Here is a 14,807-nt window from a genome sequence, read left to right as displayed (position 1 = left end):
TATAAAGTATAAGATAGACAGGCCTGTAAAGCACTTCATTAATCCTAATGGGAAAATGCAGATGAACAAAGGACAACATAAGGAAACAGAAATGGGTATATGAGAAGATATAAAAGCCCCAAATTTCTGCATAATACTGATTTAATGTTCTGTTTATTTCTCCTCAGCAGTGTTGCTTGTGTGGAAGATATGTGTATTATTGTCATTTTACTCTGCGTCGTCATATTTTTTAAAGCTATGCATATTCTATTCTTCCCTTTAGGTGAGGTACCATGAAACTGTTCTACTTATCTCTGTTCTTTATATCTAAATGCACAAATAAACGTAAACCTTAAGAACAAATAACCAAAATTAGAACTGGAAATTTAACAGAAAACTAAAAACTAGGACCAAACTTTGAATATATACAACCACAGAGCCTGGTAGGCCTATTATTCTGTACATGGTTAACGCAAGTCTTGTAGATAACTGTACAGTATAATGTCTTGTATGGATATGGCAAGGTCCTTCATTTAAACTGCATTTATGGAGCACTAGGAAGACAGTAATTCCATATACACTCACACAGTACACGCTATACCTACAGTTAAAATGAAAACACTTGTGATATTTGGCTGTTTTACTCAAAACTTTGAATGCATGACAGACTGTCTTTTAAATAATGTGGCCTTGCTGCTTTTACTTAAGTGAATAACCTGAAAACTTCTTCCACCATGCAGAAAATCCTCACAGGTAGATGGTCTGTGCAACATGTGTCCTTGGCACTGTGAACATAAACACCCCTGGAGGCGAGAAGGACACTTTTGATGAGTCTGCCTTTCGGTGAGGATACACAGTCTCTTGTGCTGGGTAAATTGCATAACCATGACCCTTTGCCTGCTGCACCTCGACAGTTATTTATTATAGCAGGTTACGTACGCACAGCGATATTAGGTAATGCCTCTGAGGACCCGTCCATGATGAGACACGTGTTCGCAGAAATAAAAAGAAAATAAACACGCTTAGTTTGAACAGGGAATTTATATGGAAGCGTCTCTTTAAAAGAAAAGCGTGTGCAGCGTTTTAATAATGAAAATATGAGTACATTTAATTTATTTGGTGTTGAGAGTGGACGGGTCCACCCCCGCGGCCAGGATGGAGTTGGTTTGATCCTACATGGCGTAAAGTTTTCTTCCGCGTTGAGCACAGTGTGAGCCTGACACAGAGAGGGGAGGCGAAGGTAAGCTTGACACCAAACTCACGTCTTAAAGTTGTTTTACATCGACTTGAAGTCTGTGGCAGTCTGTGGGAATTACACGTAAGCGATAATAGATTCACTTAGAAACTAGAAACTTAAAATACAGTTAGTTTTTTTCAGTGAAACATTAGCTAAAGGGACGTGCTGACTCCGGTGTTACGCAAACTGTGGCTAACTCATATTACTCGTTTCTTTGGTGTGTAGCTAAAGTTGAAAATACAAGCTTTGTATATTTTAGACAACACTATTTGACTCTAGATTAAACTGTCATTTTTAAAAGCGTATGTCTTGAACCAGCGTTGGCACGTTCCAGGGAATAGCCGGGGCCCAAACTCCTGTTTCGCTGGTTATCTTTTCAATAATCACAGTGTTATTTGAACACCAGCGTTATTTTCTGGACAGGAAACGTCAGCTATGACTTAATTAATCTAAACAAATAAATCTGGTGTCTGAATTACACGTGTAACATTCATACACGCTGTCGTTAACCGGCGCAGATACGTCAAGTGTTACACAATACCGGTGTTTGCTTTAAGCAGAAGAGGCTGATTGTCAGTGAACTTTTGTAAACCTCGTCCACATCTGGTTTCATTGATCATTTAAGCCCCTCGATAGCAGCAGCTATTGAAGATTCTTTAATTTGGCTTTCTTGGCAGTCTCACATGACTTTGAATAACCCATGTGCTAGCCTGTAGTTGGCGCACACACAGTGGATACAGTGTGTGTGTCACGTACTTGGCTTCTTCTCCTCATCTGGAATAGTCACTTCCTTAAATTAATGGGCATTTTCTCCTGCATGTCATGTCTTTGAAAGGCCATACTCCACAGGCTGTGAAATCAACAAGTAAAAAATAACTAGTCTTGATTGTCAAAGTAATGAATTAATAATTTCCTGTGTAGTTAGGCTTGTCTCCTCTTGTTACTACCTGTGCCAGATAACCCTACACCTACATATATAATACATTATGGACGTGACAGGTGATACTGGTGTTCTCAGTTTGGACTGCTAATTGAGCCTCCTGAGAGATGACTCACAACGAAGTCGGCATGGATATTATAACACAACAGACAAAAGACAATGACACTGTACCCGTGGTGTAGATTGTGGCCATTAGTTTAGATTGATCAGACTTAACATTATTTTTAGAAAATTATTCATTCTTTACTGATTTATAGAGATGTGGTGAACTAAATATACCTCTTAGTGAAATCCAGTACAATTCAACTGAACCACAAAGGTTATTGTAGGTTGGTATTCCTTGTTTGATTACAGCTGGGGACCCTTGGTGCATATCATATGTCTTTGCCCTCCTTTTTCCTGCTTCTATACTGTGGACCCTACAATAAAGACAAAATGCAAAACAACAAAATGATGATAAATATCAATTAAAAGCCAGGTGTCCCTTAAGTGTGTTTGGATTTCTGCTTTTGGGAAAAAGTTAATACTGATGTTATAGCGCCTTACAGTACTCCCAAATCCCCATTAAATTTATCCACAGGTTAATTGTCCCAGCAGATAAACTAGTTCATATTGCAGTTATCTTATCTGTGTACGTCAACTGATAAAATAACAAGAAATATTAGCACAGGGATGGCAGAGGTCTACTTCAGGTAATTTGAAACTATTTTTGGCAATCAGAAATCTCGCACAGTCTCAGTTCTTTAATAACTAAAGTTATCTTTATCAAAACATTTGTGTGCTTCTGCATAAAATGTGAATATAAGTTAATGCATTGTTAACAGACTTTTTAAACTCTTAAATATAATATTAATAATAACAATAGGTAAAACTTAATTTATATATTGCAATTGATGCATAAAATGCAACACAAAGTGCAGATAATCAAAACATTCATGACAGAGGAAAAAAGATGTTAAAAACAAAAGATAAAGTAAAATACTTTTGGTTTTATTGGTAATATGTTTTCTCCTGATTATATTATCACAAGCTGTGAAGTCACCATGACTTGTGTGCCTACTGAGGTCTGGCACACAGGTAACCCTGTGCATTCATAGCTGAAGTGGTTTTCCTTATCTGTCAGTAAGTCAGAGGTCTTGTAGTGAGCAAGCCGATTACTGTGTACATGGCTATGTTAGTCAAGCGGCTCTCTCGTAGTGCAGCAGCCAGCCTACAGGAATCAGAGAGAATCGGATCTCTTTGTTTTCAGTCCTTGAACCAAATTGAAACTTGAGAGCTCAGAACATGAAGTCCTCTCATGCTCTGTGTGAAAAGAGCCGCCGTTGTTGATGCACGACAAGAAATTCTTGCTGTGTCGGAAGAAGTAGGTTATGATGTTATAATACCTAGAGCTAATTGTCCAATAATGCATGCACAAAAGCTATCATTGTATGGTATGGCATGTAGAATGCTGCACACATATGTTAGCAATCATATCGTCCTGTGCAGCATTTTAACCAGTTTTATGCCAGAGCCCCCAGTTTGGTTCAGTGGGAATTTTTAACTGAGACTGTAGAACCAACACTCATTTTTAAAATGCTGATTTTAAATCTCACCTCACTCAATCATTATAAGATTATGGTTATGTTAAAAAAAAAACTGGTGGGTGGTTTTAGATTAATTTTTCAGTCTATAGAATAGTAAAAAAGTAACACATCTTCCTCACGGTCAAAACAACTGACTTCAAGCTGCTTGTTTAATCTAGCCAACAGTCCAAAGGGATTTATTATACAAGAGTACTATGAAATATTTGGCCCATTGATCAAATTTGATTAACTTTTTGTGGCAGACATGGACGCTGAGACCACCACCCACACCGAGCCAATGGTGGAGGAAGAGGAGCCTCTTTTCAGCAACCTGGACATCTTCCTCTTCACCCTGATTGTTGGCCTTGTCCTTTATTGGTTCATGTCCCGCAAGAAGCCCGAGCCCATCCCCGAATTCAAGAAGCTTGACACACCGTGAGTATCCATCACAGTATATGTTAATTATTAGTATTAGTATTAGTATTATTATATTGCAAGCCAGATCTAACTCTTAAGTAGTCTCCTGTATATGTATACACTAGGTTCCTTTCCTATTACGTAAATGCAGTTAGAAAAACAGTATTATCCTTCACTTAGATGGTATCAAGTTGTCTCTACATGCGCCCTGCAAGTGTGTGAGAGTGCACGGCTTGTAGCTTGTAAATGTGTCACTAGGAGCGACCTTTGTTTTCTCTGTCTCTTTGTCCTGCACTGTTACACAGTCCCTCTTCTCTCTCTCAGGAACTTATCTGATCTCCCCCTCTCTCTCCTGCGAGAGTGTCTCTAGGCCTCAGTTCACAATCATTAAATTTCAGCTGACGATTCATTGCCATACAGATAATTCTGATTAAAGATTTAATTGTCTTTTTGGTTTCATTTTATGCCACACTGTGGTGCTGTTGTGTTTGGCTTTGCAACTGTAAGTAAATTCATGTTGTTAATTTCAATGGCTGCTCAGAAAGCCAGTGTAAACTATTGCTTAATCGCAGGGGAGAGTATTTTGAATTCATCGATTCATTTTTGTTTTATTTTATGGGATACGGTTGGGTTTGAACAGATGAGTTTTCAGTCAGCGACAGAACATGTAGAGATTCTGCTGTCCTGATGTCAATGGGGAGTTTGTGCCACCATTGCGAAGTCAACGCAGCAGTCTTGACTTTGTAGAGTGCTAGCTGAGCCCCCTTCACTCCGAGGGAGTAGCAAGTTGATTTGCAGTAACAGAGCATATTGGACAGGCCATGTCATGCTTGTATGATGGGCCTGAGCCATTCACAATATGATAGGCAAGTACCCGTGTCTTTAATTGGATTTGAGCATCCACCAGGAGTGAATGGGGGATTTGGTGGAGCAGATTAGTGTGGAAGAATTTGGGAAAGTTAAAGATCAGCCAGGCTGCTGCATTCTTGGTGAGCTGCCGAGGTCAGATGACCTATTCAGGCGCACAAGCCAGAGGTGAATTGCAGTATATAGGCATGAGATGACAAGGGCCAGGACCAGAACCTGCGCCCCCTCCTGGGTGAGGAATGAATTTGTCCTCCTGTTGTTGTGGAGAATGAGTCAGAGGGAGTGGGTTGTTGCAGAGATGTTAGCAGCAAAAGACAGCTGGTTATCCAGTGTCACACCCTAGTCCTTGTAGTCAGAGTCACGGACACTACAGAGTTCCTAATGGTGATGAAGAGATGACGGATGGGAGATGCCTTTCCTGGAAGGAAGAGCAGCTCTGTGCAGACATCCACTCAGAGATGTCAGCCAGACGAGCAGAGATTTGTTGTGTCACCAAGGTTTCAGTCTGGGGAACAGACGAGAATAGTTGAGTGTCATCTGCATAGCTGTGGTTTGGTAGCTGAGATTTGGTGTAGAGAGAATCAGCTTATTAGAAAAGCTGGATGGAAGTGACAACTACAGAATAAATTTCCCCGTAGCTGTCCAAGACATTAATGCACTTTGGGGAGACCAAGAGCAGACTCTGCTATACGTTAAGAAACGTGTTACCAGCACCTCTCTGTAATCATCTTGCTTAAATATTAATGAAATAATATGAGGTGAAATGGAAGAACCTGCCCTAGGTCAAGACTACAAACCTGTCTTTTTCCATGTTTTTTCTTGACATAAGAACATTGTGCTCAGGTAGATGCTTTATTTGCCTCAACCAAGCAGATGGAAATGCACTTAATTAACTGTTACTTAATTAACTTAATTTCTGTTTGTTGGCACACTTGTAACCTTGGCTTTAAATTCCCTTCATGTGCACAATGATTGCAATCAGCTCAAATAATCACAATTAGGTAATTATGTAATAATGGCGTTAAGCCTACTCATCGCTTATTATTTGGAGTGGTGGAGGCTTGGCTTAATTTCACTGGACTCCCCCTCCAATGGCCACTTTTTTAAGCCCCTCCCCACCCACAACACAATTTCCTTGGTCACCATAGTAAAGCCTGGGGCCAGCAGCAGCCTCACTCATTGTGGCTGAGGTCTTGCGTAGCTATGTGAATGGAGACAGTGTTGGAGGACCGAGCGGGGGAGATCCTGACCATTTGTGTAGAAACAGAAGGCTGGCCCTGAAGGGGGGAAAGACCCCTGTAGAGCACGTTTTGCTTTGGGAATAGTGTGCATCTGTGGAGGGCGGGAATACAGGAAGGGAGCACAGAGCTGGTCTCCCCTCCCCTTAAAGGGAGCAGTGATTACCTAACTGTTATGAAGGGGGGCGTAGTCTTCCATGTCTTTCCTGTGCTTTTGTTTTTGGCCCTGAACCCATTTTGAAAGTTCCCTGGAGAGCAAACGAGGAGGGCGAGCCAAGCTGCTTTTGTGAGTCCTCTCCAAAGGTGGAAAGTTGAGGCAAAAGACAAGCAACCCTTTCTTTGCCCTGAGTTACTTTTTTTTTCATTCTTCTTCTTCTTTCCCCATTCCCCTGTTTTTCTTTTTAGTGTGTGTGTGTGTGTGCATGTGTGTGTGTGGGCTGAGCTGCTCTGCCATTGGAGAAAGGCCATGTCACAAATGGAATCCTTTTATGATAAATGAGGTTGCCATAGCAATGACATTCCCCTCTCTCCTCCAGTGAGATGGGGGCGGGGGATACTTTAGAAAAAAAAACTACCATTCACAGCTTTTTCCCCCCTCCTTCAGTAGTCCTCCGAGGAGTTGCTCTGATAACCAGCCAAATGCTCAGAATGGATCTTGTAGACTTTTTCGTTCCCAACACCTTTCAGACCGGAGAGGAAAAGGGGCGGGGATGAGGAGGAAGGCATTTTCAGCCCGTAGAGTGTTTCAGTGTGTGTTTGTGTGAGTCAAAAGTGTGGGTCTGCAGTTCGGCTACATTTTATGGGAAAGTCAGTTTCCCACCATTGTGTCCTCAGCGGTTGCCAGACACTGACAGGGCTTGTAGTCTGTGTGTGTGTGGAGTTCTGTGTGTGTAGAGAACAGACGCTGCTGATTTCAGAGAGCAGCACAGGAAGAGGCAGAGTTCAGATCGTGTTGGAGCCTCTGAGGTGAAGGCAGCTCTTCCAAATCTGCGAGTGTCCGGCTGTCTCTCTGGACTGGTTTTGTTTTTCCATCCTGTGGTTGTGGAGCGTTGACGTCCTGCTTTTGATTTTGAGCGTGGCGGTTCCCGGCGTGGCCTAGCCAGTGGTGCTAGTGGCAGTGGTGAGCTACAGGGCTGCATGCCATGGGCTGTGTCTTCTCCCTGCCAGAGGACAGGAGAGATGCTGCTGAGAGGTCAGTAAAGAGTCTGATTTACTGCTTCGTCTAAGGCCGACTAATGATTCTTGTTTAAAATAGTAGTAAATATTTGTCACTGGGTATTGTTTAGTTTGACAGACGGAGATCACACGTGTGCGTTGAAGTTTTTCAGTGACACCTTGTGAGTGATTTGTACAGTAAATGTTGAACTTGTGGCTTGTTCCCAGATTAAGCTCTACACTAAGTGTATTTTGCCTTTTTCTCGCACACACAGTGGCGAGATAGCAGTTTCAAAAGCCATACAATGTTCCCAGTAGGTTATGTAAGAGATGGTCATGAAATCTGTTCGACTACAAACACAATTTGATTATTGGGGCTTCTGTTTTTTTCTCCCCTTTTCCACAAGCTCCTCAAACACTGCTCCGTTAGCCATCATTGTTTCGCACATTTCCACCTTGTTTACATTTATTAGGGCTTTTAAAATTAATAGCCAGAAACATGTCATTGGTTGTAACATCCTAAAATCACCTCCATGTTTGAGTGCTGCAGGGCAAGACTGATGTGACTTACTGTGCTTGTTTGAAAAGGTTTACTTCCTGTGTGGATGAATGAATGGAAAATTAGACAATATACACAGATGATGAGCTCTGGACTGTTTGGACTAAACTGTAAATTACTCAAACAATGACTGAATGCCAGCATGAGTGAGTGTGTTTACACGTGGGACTCGAGCCATTGCAGGAAGGAAAAGGTGTTTGAGATCATGCATTTGCATGTTATCAGCGTCAAACTGGCGTGGCATATTACTTTGTTCCTGTTTTAGGAATGCTAATATTCAAAACGTGTGATATGCAAAGACAACTTTGTCTTCCTTGAATGATGTTACTGCAGCTAGTAGATCCACAACACTGATGATGTGACTGATGATTTTGTTGGCATGTTATTTATTTCTTTCCTGTATATTCTTCTAAGACTTTGTACTCTGCGAATACAAGATGAAAATGAAACTTAGTAACCCATAAAATTCCCAGTTGGGCAGTTATTAATGATCCTATCGATCCATATCCTCACAAAATGATTCTCACAATATCATTAAATATTAGTTTGTGTTACACAGATTAAATCAGATGGATGTGTTTTGCTGTACACATTTTATTTTCAGTTTTACACATGGCACTCCAGATTTTGAACTCTGGTCACCTGGCTATTTGTTAATGATGCAGAAAAATCCTCTACGTTGAGTGACTTCAGGGCCGCTGAAGCAGATGGTCTCAGCTGAAAGGTGCTCAGACAGATACTGCTAAATCTGTGGGGAATGCGTCAGCTCGGGGGCAAAGGCTTGTTTCAAATTTCGATCAGGAATTTACACTTAGCTCCAGAGAGCGGCCCGTATTAACCACGGGGGCTCATTTTTATGGCATGTTGGGCATCAGTCCCACATGCCTCCACTCTGCACACCGCTGTTCCTTAGGTTGTAAATTGTTTGACTAAATGTGTGTTAGAGGTCAAATATAGCAAATTAGTATATTGTGTCTACTCGTAGCGTTCATGGCTATCCTACAGCCTTGTTGCTTTTGGATATGGAAAATCAGAAAACATTCATCTGGCGTACTATCTCTGCTTGTAGTTATGTGTGGCCTTTTTAATCCTTTCTCAGTGCAGCTGTCCACTTGGAGCTTTGATGCTGAATGAAGCGGCACTGCCTTTTATTCAGCTCCATAATAGATTTACTTCCCTTTTTTACTAACACACATGTTGTTTTGATCTGTTCCCGTCCATTAATTACTTCCTGGATGAATCTGAATCAATATTTTGAATTACCATGAGCTGTAACCTGAAGTTATCATGAATCAACCACTTCACGCTTTTTAATATTGGAAAACTGCATGATGTATGCTAATGTTTAGCACATGCCTTGTACATATAGTTAATATGACTAATGCTTGTATGGCTGCTGAGTCATTGCTCTGCTTCTCCCTGTTGTTAGCAACAACACTAACAATGACTGGACAGTTTAACCATGTTACCCCGAGAGTTTTGGCAGCACATTTATTTCAATGCTGATTATTTAAATTCACAAGTTGCTATTAAGAGAATATGTTTTTGAAATGATTATATATCGCAGTATGGCGAATGAATAAGGGAATCACATAAAATTAAACCAAAGAAATCTTGCAATACATCAGATGAAGCTCTTCATGTGCATAAAACAGATTCAGTAACTGATAAGTGTTAAAAGATTCTGTGTTTTACACTCAGGGCATTCATATAGTGGCCAATGGCTGTTTGCTATGTAAAGATGTAGTGGAATAATGGCATCCTGAACAGAGAGTGAGGTCATGCTACCTCTGTGTATGTTGTGATCTGAGCTTTTCTGTGGTTTGTTGTGGTAGACGCTCTGGCTGCATGTCCATGTTAGTGCATGTGTGTATCCTAATGGCTAGCTCAGGGCTGCTGTTTTGCACTGCGTTCACACGGTGGTTACCCGTGATGTCGGGATGGCGTCATCGAGGAAGCATAGCGCCCACCAACTGCTTCTGCCCTGGTTAACACCATTAGCTCTGTCAGCACTGCTGCTGTTGTTTAGCACAGTTAATGGACTTAGCACTGTTAGCTGCTAGCCACCGGCTCAGCCACCCTCATTCTGAGAATCCTGAGCACTGTTACAATCTGACTTTTGCAATTCTGATCATATGACTTGTGACGATGCAGTTTTCCTAAAGGTCAGCAAAATATTAAGTTGATAGATCAGCCAGTTTTACTCTGATGTTTGTTACGTAGTAGATGATGCAGTTGGGAATCACCAGAGGCCCCATGATACCATAGATATGCTGAGTACACATATTGCAATTTATTACCTTTTTTTCCAACTGTGAATTGTTTCCCAAAGGAAAACTTTGTCAATATCTGTTTAATCTTTGGTTCATTCATTTTTCTTTTTGAACTTATTATTTATTCAATGTATAGCACAAAACACTTAACATAAAGTACAATACGGAGGAGATGTGTACATCAAAATTCACATCTTAAACCCTATTTTAGGTTTTCTCATGCTCACATTCAACAATGGTAAACACATCTACACAAGTGATATCATTTCCTATAGTACACCTTGTATGTCGGTGCAAAAACCCTACATTTAAGAGCACAGGAAATACACCTATATGTAGAGCAGGGCAGTAACAATAGTACCAATTTAAAAAGCAAACAAAAGGACAAAGAGCGGTAGCTAGAGTTCTGGCATTGCCCGTTACCAGGGACCATTGTTCATTAAACTCATCCATGTCCAACTGTAATCTTGCTTTGAATCTTCACATTAAGTTTTATTGCAGCAAAATGCATGAAGTGGACTGAAAATCAAACAGTTTTATTATTCTAGTAAGCTGCCAAAGTGACATTTGTATTTGCAATATTTAAACTTTATAAAGGCTAATTAAATATTAATACATGGTGCGTCAGTCAGTGTTCCCTTCCTGTTGTCTGGTTGAAGGTACGAGCTGTGATGTAGATGTCAGTAAAATGATCAAATCTCATGATCCTGCACCAGAAGACAGAACCTGCTGGCACTCAGATTTATTGACAGATGGCCACATCATTGCCAGACTAACACCAGACAACAGCTAAATGTGCATTTCTGGTGTCCTGTAGTGCTGTTAAAGGCTTGTTTACACCAGTGATGTTTGTGGTTAAATCAGTAAAACAGGCCTCTATTTCCACTTGGAAAAGTCAAACTCTTTACTATGTTGTGAATTCACCTCAGATTTATACAGATAAAAGATTTAGTAAGGTGTTTGAATTAAAAAGAGTACCTCCAACTCTCCAGTGTGAAAATTATCGAACTGCACTGTAAATAAAAGTAGGATGACCTTGGGGGCGTCAGTGGCTTAGCTGGTGGAGCACTGAGCAGGCACCCCATATAGAAGGCTGTTGCCACAGCGGCCTGGGTTCGAGTCCAGCCTGTGGCCCTTTGCTGCATGTCATCCCCCCTTTCTCTCTCCCCCCTCAAACGTACCTGTCCTGTCCATTAAAGGCAAATGCCCCAAAAAAAGTAGGATGACCTTGTAAATAATTATTTCATGAGTCGACACTTTCTCTCTTCATTTCCTAAAACTGATGTTTGGTGAACGTGGTCACTGCTTTATAGTTTTAAATAACAAGTCTAACCTGTTTTTTTTTTCTTCCAGAACACCCACCACAAGAGAGACCAGTTTCATTGAGAAAATGAAGAAAACAGTGAGTGACGTTACTTAATCCTTCCCATCACTTCTGCTTCGGTTGTGTTCTGTGTCGACCATCTCATGTTTCCAACACACATATATTCACCAGGAGCAGTTAAGTTGCTATTGTTTCAAAACATTACTCAGGGTATTTAACGTTAAACCAGGGGACTGTTTCAGAAAGCAGGTTTCGTGACAACTCCAAGTTAGTTGACACTGAGATGAGGGAAGCTCTGGGTTTTCAGTTTCAGAAAGAAAGGTTACTTAAACTTTGGTTTAGTTACTGTGGAAACTTGACTCTGTGAACCTAACTTGCTCACTGGCAACAAATCCTGAGTATCTCTCCGTGTTCTTCCTTCTGACAGAGCTGAACACGATGTTTCATTTCCTCCTTGATTCAGTCCGTGTCAAAGCGCATATCAAAGCGCATTAATTAGAGGTTTAGGTCTGTCAACATCAAAATCCTGTTTGGAAATTAGTTTGTTACTCAGGACTGTCTTAAGTTACCGCTTTTATGAGCTGTCAGTCATTTCAATGAACAGAGGGTTTTACCCTCATGGTAAAATATTTAACTGCATAAAGCCAGTCCTAATCTCTATACTCGGATACCTACATTTTTATGCTTAATCGTTGTCAGATGATGGGTTCTGAGTTTGAGTTTGTCCGTCTTTTTGCGAGTGGATTGTTTTTTTTCTAGGTTAAACTGTGACTCTTTACAAGACAGCTGTTAGTTTGTTAGAGCACTATCGTTATTGGGCGGGAGGTGGGGTACACCCTGGACAGGTCGCCAGACTATCACAGTGCTGACACATAGAGACAGACAACCATTCACACTCACAATCATACCTATGATCACCTATGTGAATTTATAACATTTGTTAAAGTAGCTGAAACAAAGCCACCGAAAGCTTTTGAGCCAAAGATCCAAATAGATGTCACAAAAAGTATTTTAACCCCGTACCTTTTTAAGTGTAAATCACCGACCACATTAATACTGGTCCAGACTGGTGTGTCGGTGGCTTAGTGGAAGAGCAGGCGCCCCATGTACAAGGCTGTTGCCGCAGCGACCCGGGTTCGACTCCAGCCTGTGGCCCTTTGCTGCATGTCTCTCCCTCTCTTTCTCTCCCCCCCTTTCGCACTTGTCTGTCCTATCAAATAAAGGCTAAAAAGCCCCAAAAAATATCTTAAAAAAAAAAAATACTGGTCCAGACTGTGGGCTTTCAGTTGTGTCGCCATGTCTTTGATTTATGCATTTTTCCAATCTTCAACTATATTTTCCATCTTCAGTTGCTTGGTCCTTTGTTTTGTCCCCGTCACATTAAAGCTGTACAAATATATTTAAAATGTGATGTAGGTTGTGGCCTAAATGATGGATTAATGAACATCACTGAATAAACCGTCATTATGTTAACTTAATGATGCCTCTCCCACTCTGACTCAGGCTCTTTTTAAAAAGAATATATATATATATATATATATATATATATATATATATGCAGAGCCTGGCAATAGATGCATTAATATCTCCATGTCCACTGGATTAAAATGGAGGCTCTTCCTTTTATTTGTCGCCATGGTGAATCGTAGTATCAGAGCTCCATTGATAATGTCTTTTTTTACACTGATCAGCGTTTCCGAAACTGAAATCTCAGAGTCTCCATCTCAGCGTTCATCAACTCAGAGCTCAGGCTTGGACTCAGAGTTTGTTAACCCTTCTTTCTGAAACTGGGCCCTTGACGTTGTTTTCCCCAGTTAAAACCTGTTTGATGTTCAAGTCAAAGTACTTCAGATAAAAAGTGGGATTGTAGTGTTCAAGTAAATTTAGTTTTTCTCCTCTTTTGCTCTTTTGGATGGAGCTAATGATGACTGTAATGGTCTCTCTGCCAATGTGATTATACCATATGGAGGTTTGGATTACAAAACACTGTTTTGACTTTGATGGTCCTCTGTTCTCAAGGCAGCCTTGAGAAAAGACTTGTAGTTTTGAAACATGTGGTTTTGCAGCAAATAGTTCAGATACCATAATGGTGGCAGAGAAGAACTTTAGTCCGCAGTGCCATTTAATTTAGTCTCTGTTTTTCTTTGTTATGAGTTATCGTAGCAACACTGTGGGAAAGGAGAAAGTATGTCATGATTCCCGCAAATACATGTGCAGATGTAGCTGTTTGTTTATGTCAAGACAAGCTGTATGTCGAAGAAATGTTTGGTTGTTTGTCTGTCTGTCTTTGTTTGTTATTTGCTTTGAAATGAAGTCCAATCATGGGAAGCTTCTTTTTTTTGTTCATCATGCAGTTTGGGTTATATCATCTCCCTGTCATGTGCAGAAGTAGTCTAGTTGGCAATGGAGAAAGTACATTCTGAATATATTTTAGATGATTTCCAAAGATCTGCAGCATCTGTTGTGCTTGCACATTGTCTGTGTTTGATAAAGCAGCCTGTCAGACATGAGAAATGGCTCAGCTTTTTATTGTAGTCGTCTGAGAAGGCTTTGACATGTCCCGAGTAAATGCTTTTCTGTCAATCTGTAACCAGGGCAAGAACATCATTGTGTTCTACGGCTCCCAGACGGGCACAGCAGAGGAATTTGCTAACAGACTGTCCAAAGACGCTCAGCGCTACGGCATGAAAGGAATGGCTGCCGATCCAGAGGAGTACGAAATGGTAATTTGCATCAGTGGAACAACACACAAACCACAGAATTAAAATTAACCGAGATCCTCCCCATTCTTTTGGATCTAACTTAATATAGCTGCCAGTTAATTATTTGTGACAGTTTCATCATGGAAAAAGTATCAGTGCAGTGCTGAGGACTGCAGAAGTCATTTGGTTAACACCTCAGTGGTTATAATCTGATTCTCCTGCATTTTCCAGACATGAGACTTCAGTCATTTTGACGATAATATAATACATATCCCCTGGCAGATTGTACACCAGCCAAATAACAATTTATAGTAACTGCCAGAGTAATACAATCTCTTCTAATTCACTGTGCTGAAATAAAACATGTCCACACAAGTCAGTGTATGAAAGACACACAAAGACGCAGCAGGCCTATATCCTTATGTGTATGCTATTACAATCACAGTAATATGCAGTGCACAATATTATAACCTCAGGCTTTATCCAAGAAGGTGTTGCAACACTGCTGTGGGAACCATCATTGACATAGATAACATACCTGGGTTTGTTTG

At 40.7% G+C, this 14,807-nt stretch overlaps 1 protein-coding gene across 2 annotated transcripts in view; it reads left to right on the top strand.

Annotated features, from left to right (window-relative positions):
- Positions 1-1,072: 1,072 nt before the first annotated feature.
- The window catches only part of porb (P450 (cytochrome) oxidoreductase b), a 29,890-nt gene continuing 16,155 nt past the window's right edge, over positions 1,073-14,807 (top strand). Inside the window, exons 1-4 of one of the 2 annotated variants that reach the window (XM_033631004.2) lie at positions 1,073-1,219; positions 3,985-4,156; positions 11,584-11,632; positions 14,149-14,277. In XM_033631004.2, the coding sequence (XP_033486895.1) occupies positions 3,987-4,156; positions 11,584-11,632; positions 14,149-14,277 (348 nt within the window). In that variant the 5' untranslated portion in view covers positions 1,073-1,219; positions 3,985-3,986. Of the gene's footprint in view, positions 1,220-3,984; positions 4,157-7,175; positions 7,436-11,583; positions 11,633-14,148; positions 14,278-14,807 lie in introns of those variants that run through there. The other variant, XM_033631005.2, reaches the window with a different exon arrangement.

The sequence above is a fragment of the Epinephelus lanceolatus genome, chromosome 4 (assembly GCF_041903045.1).
Source record: "Epinephelus lanceolatus isolate andai-2023 chromosome 4, ASM4190304v1, whole genome shotgun sequence".
Taxonomy (NCBI): domain Eukaryota; kingdom Metazoa; phylum Chordata; class Actinopteri; order Perciformes; family Serranidae; genus Epinephelus; species Epinephelus lanceolatus.
This window is presented reverse-complemented; position numbering and strand designations above follow the sequence as displayed.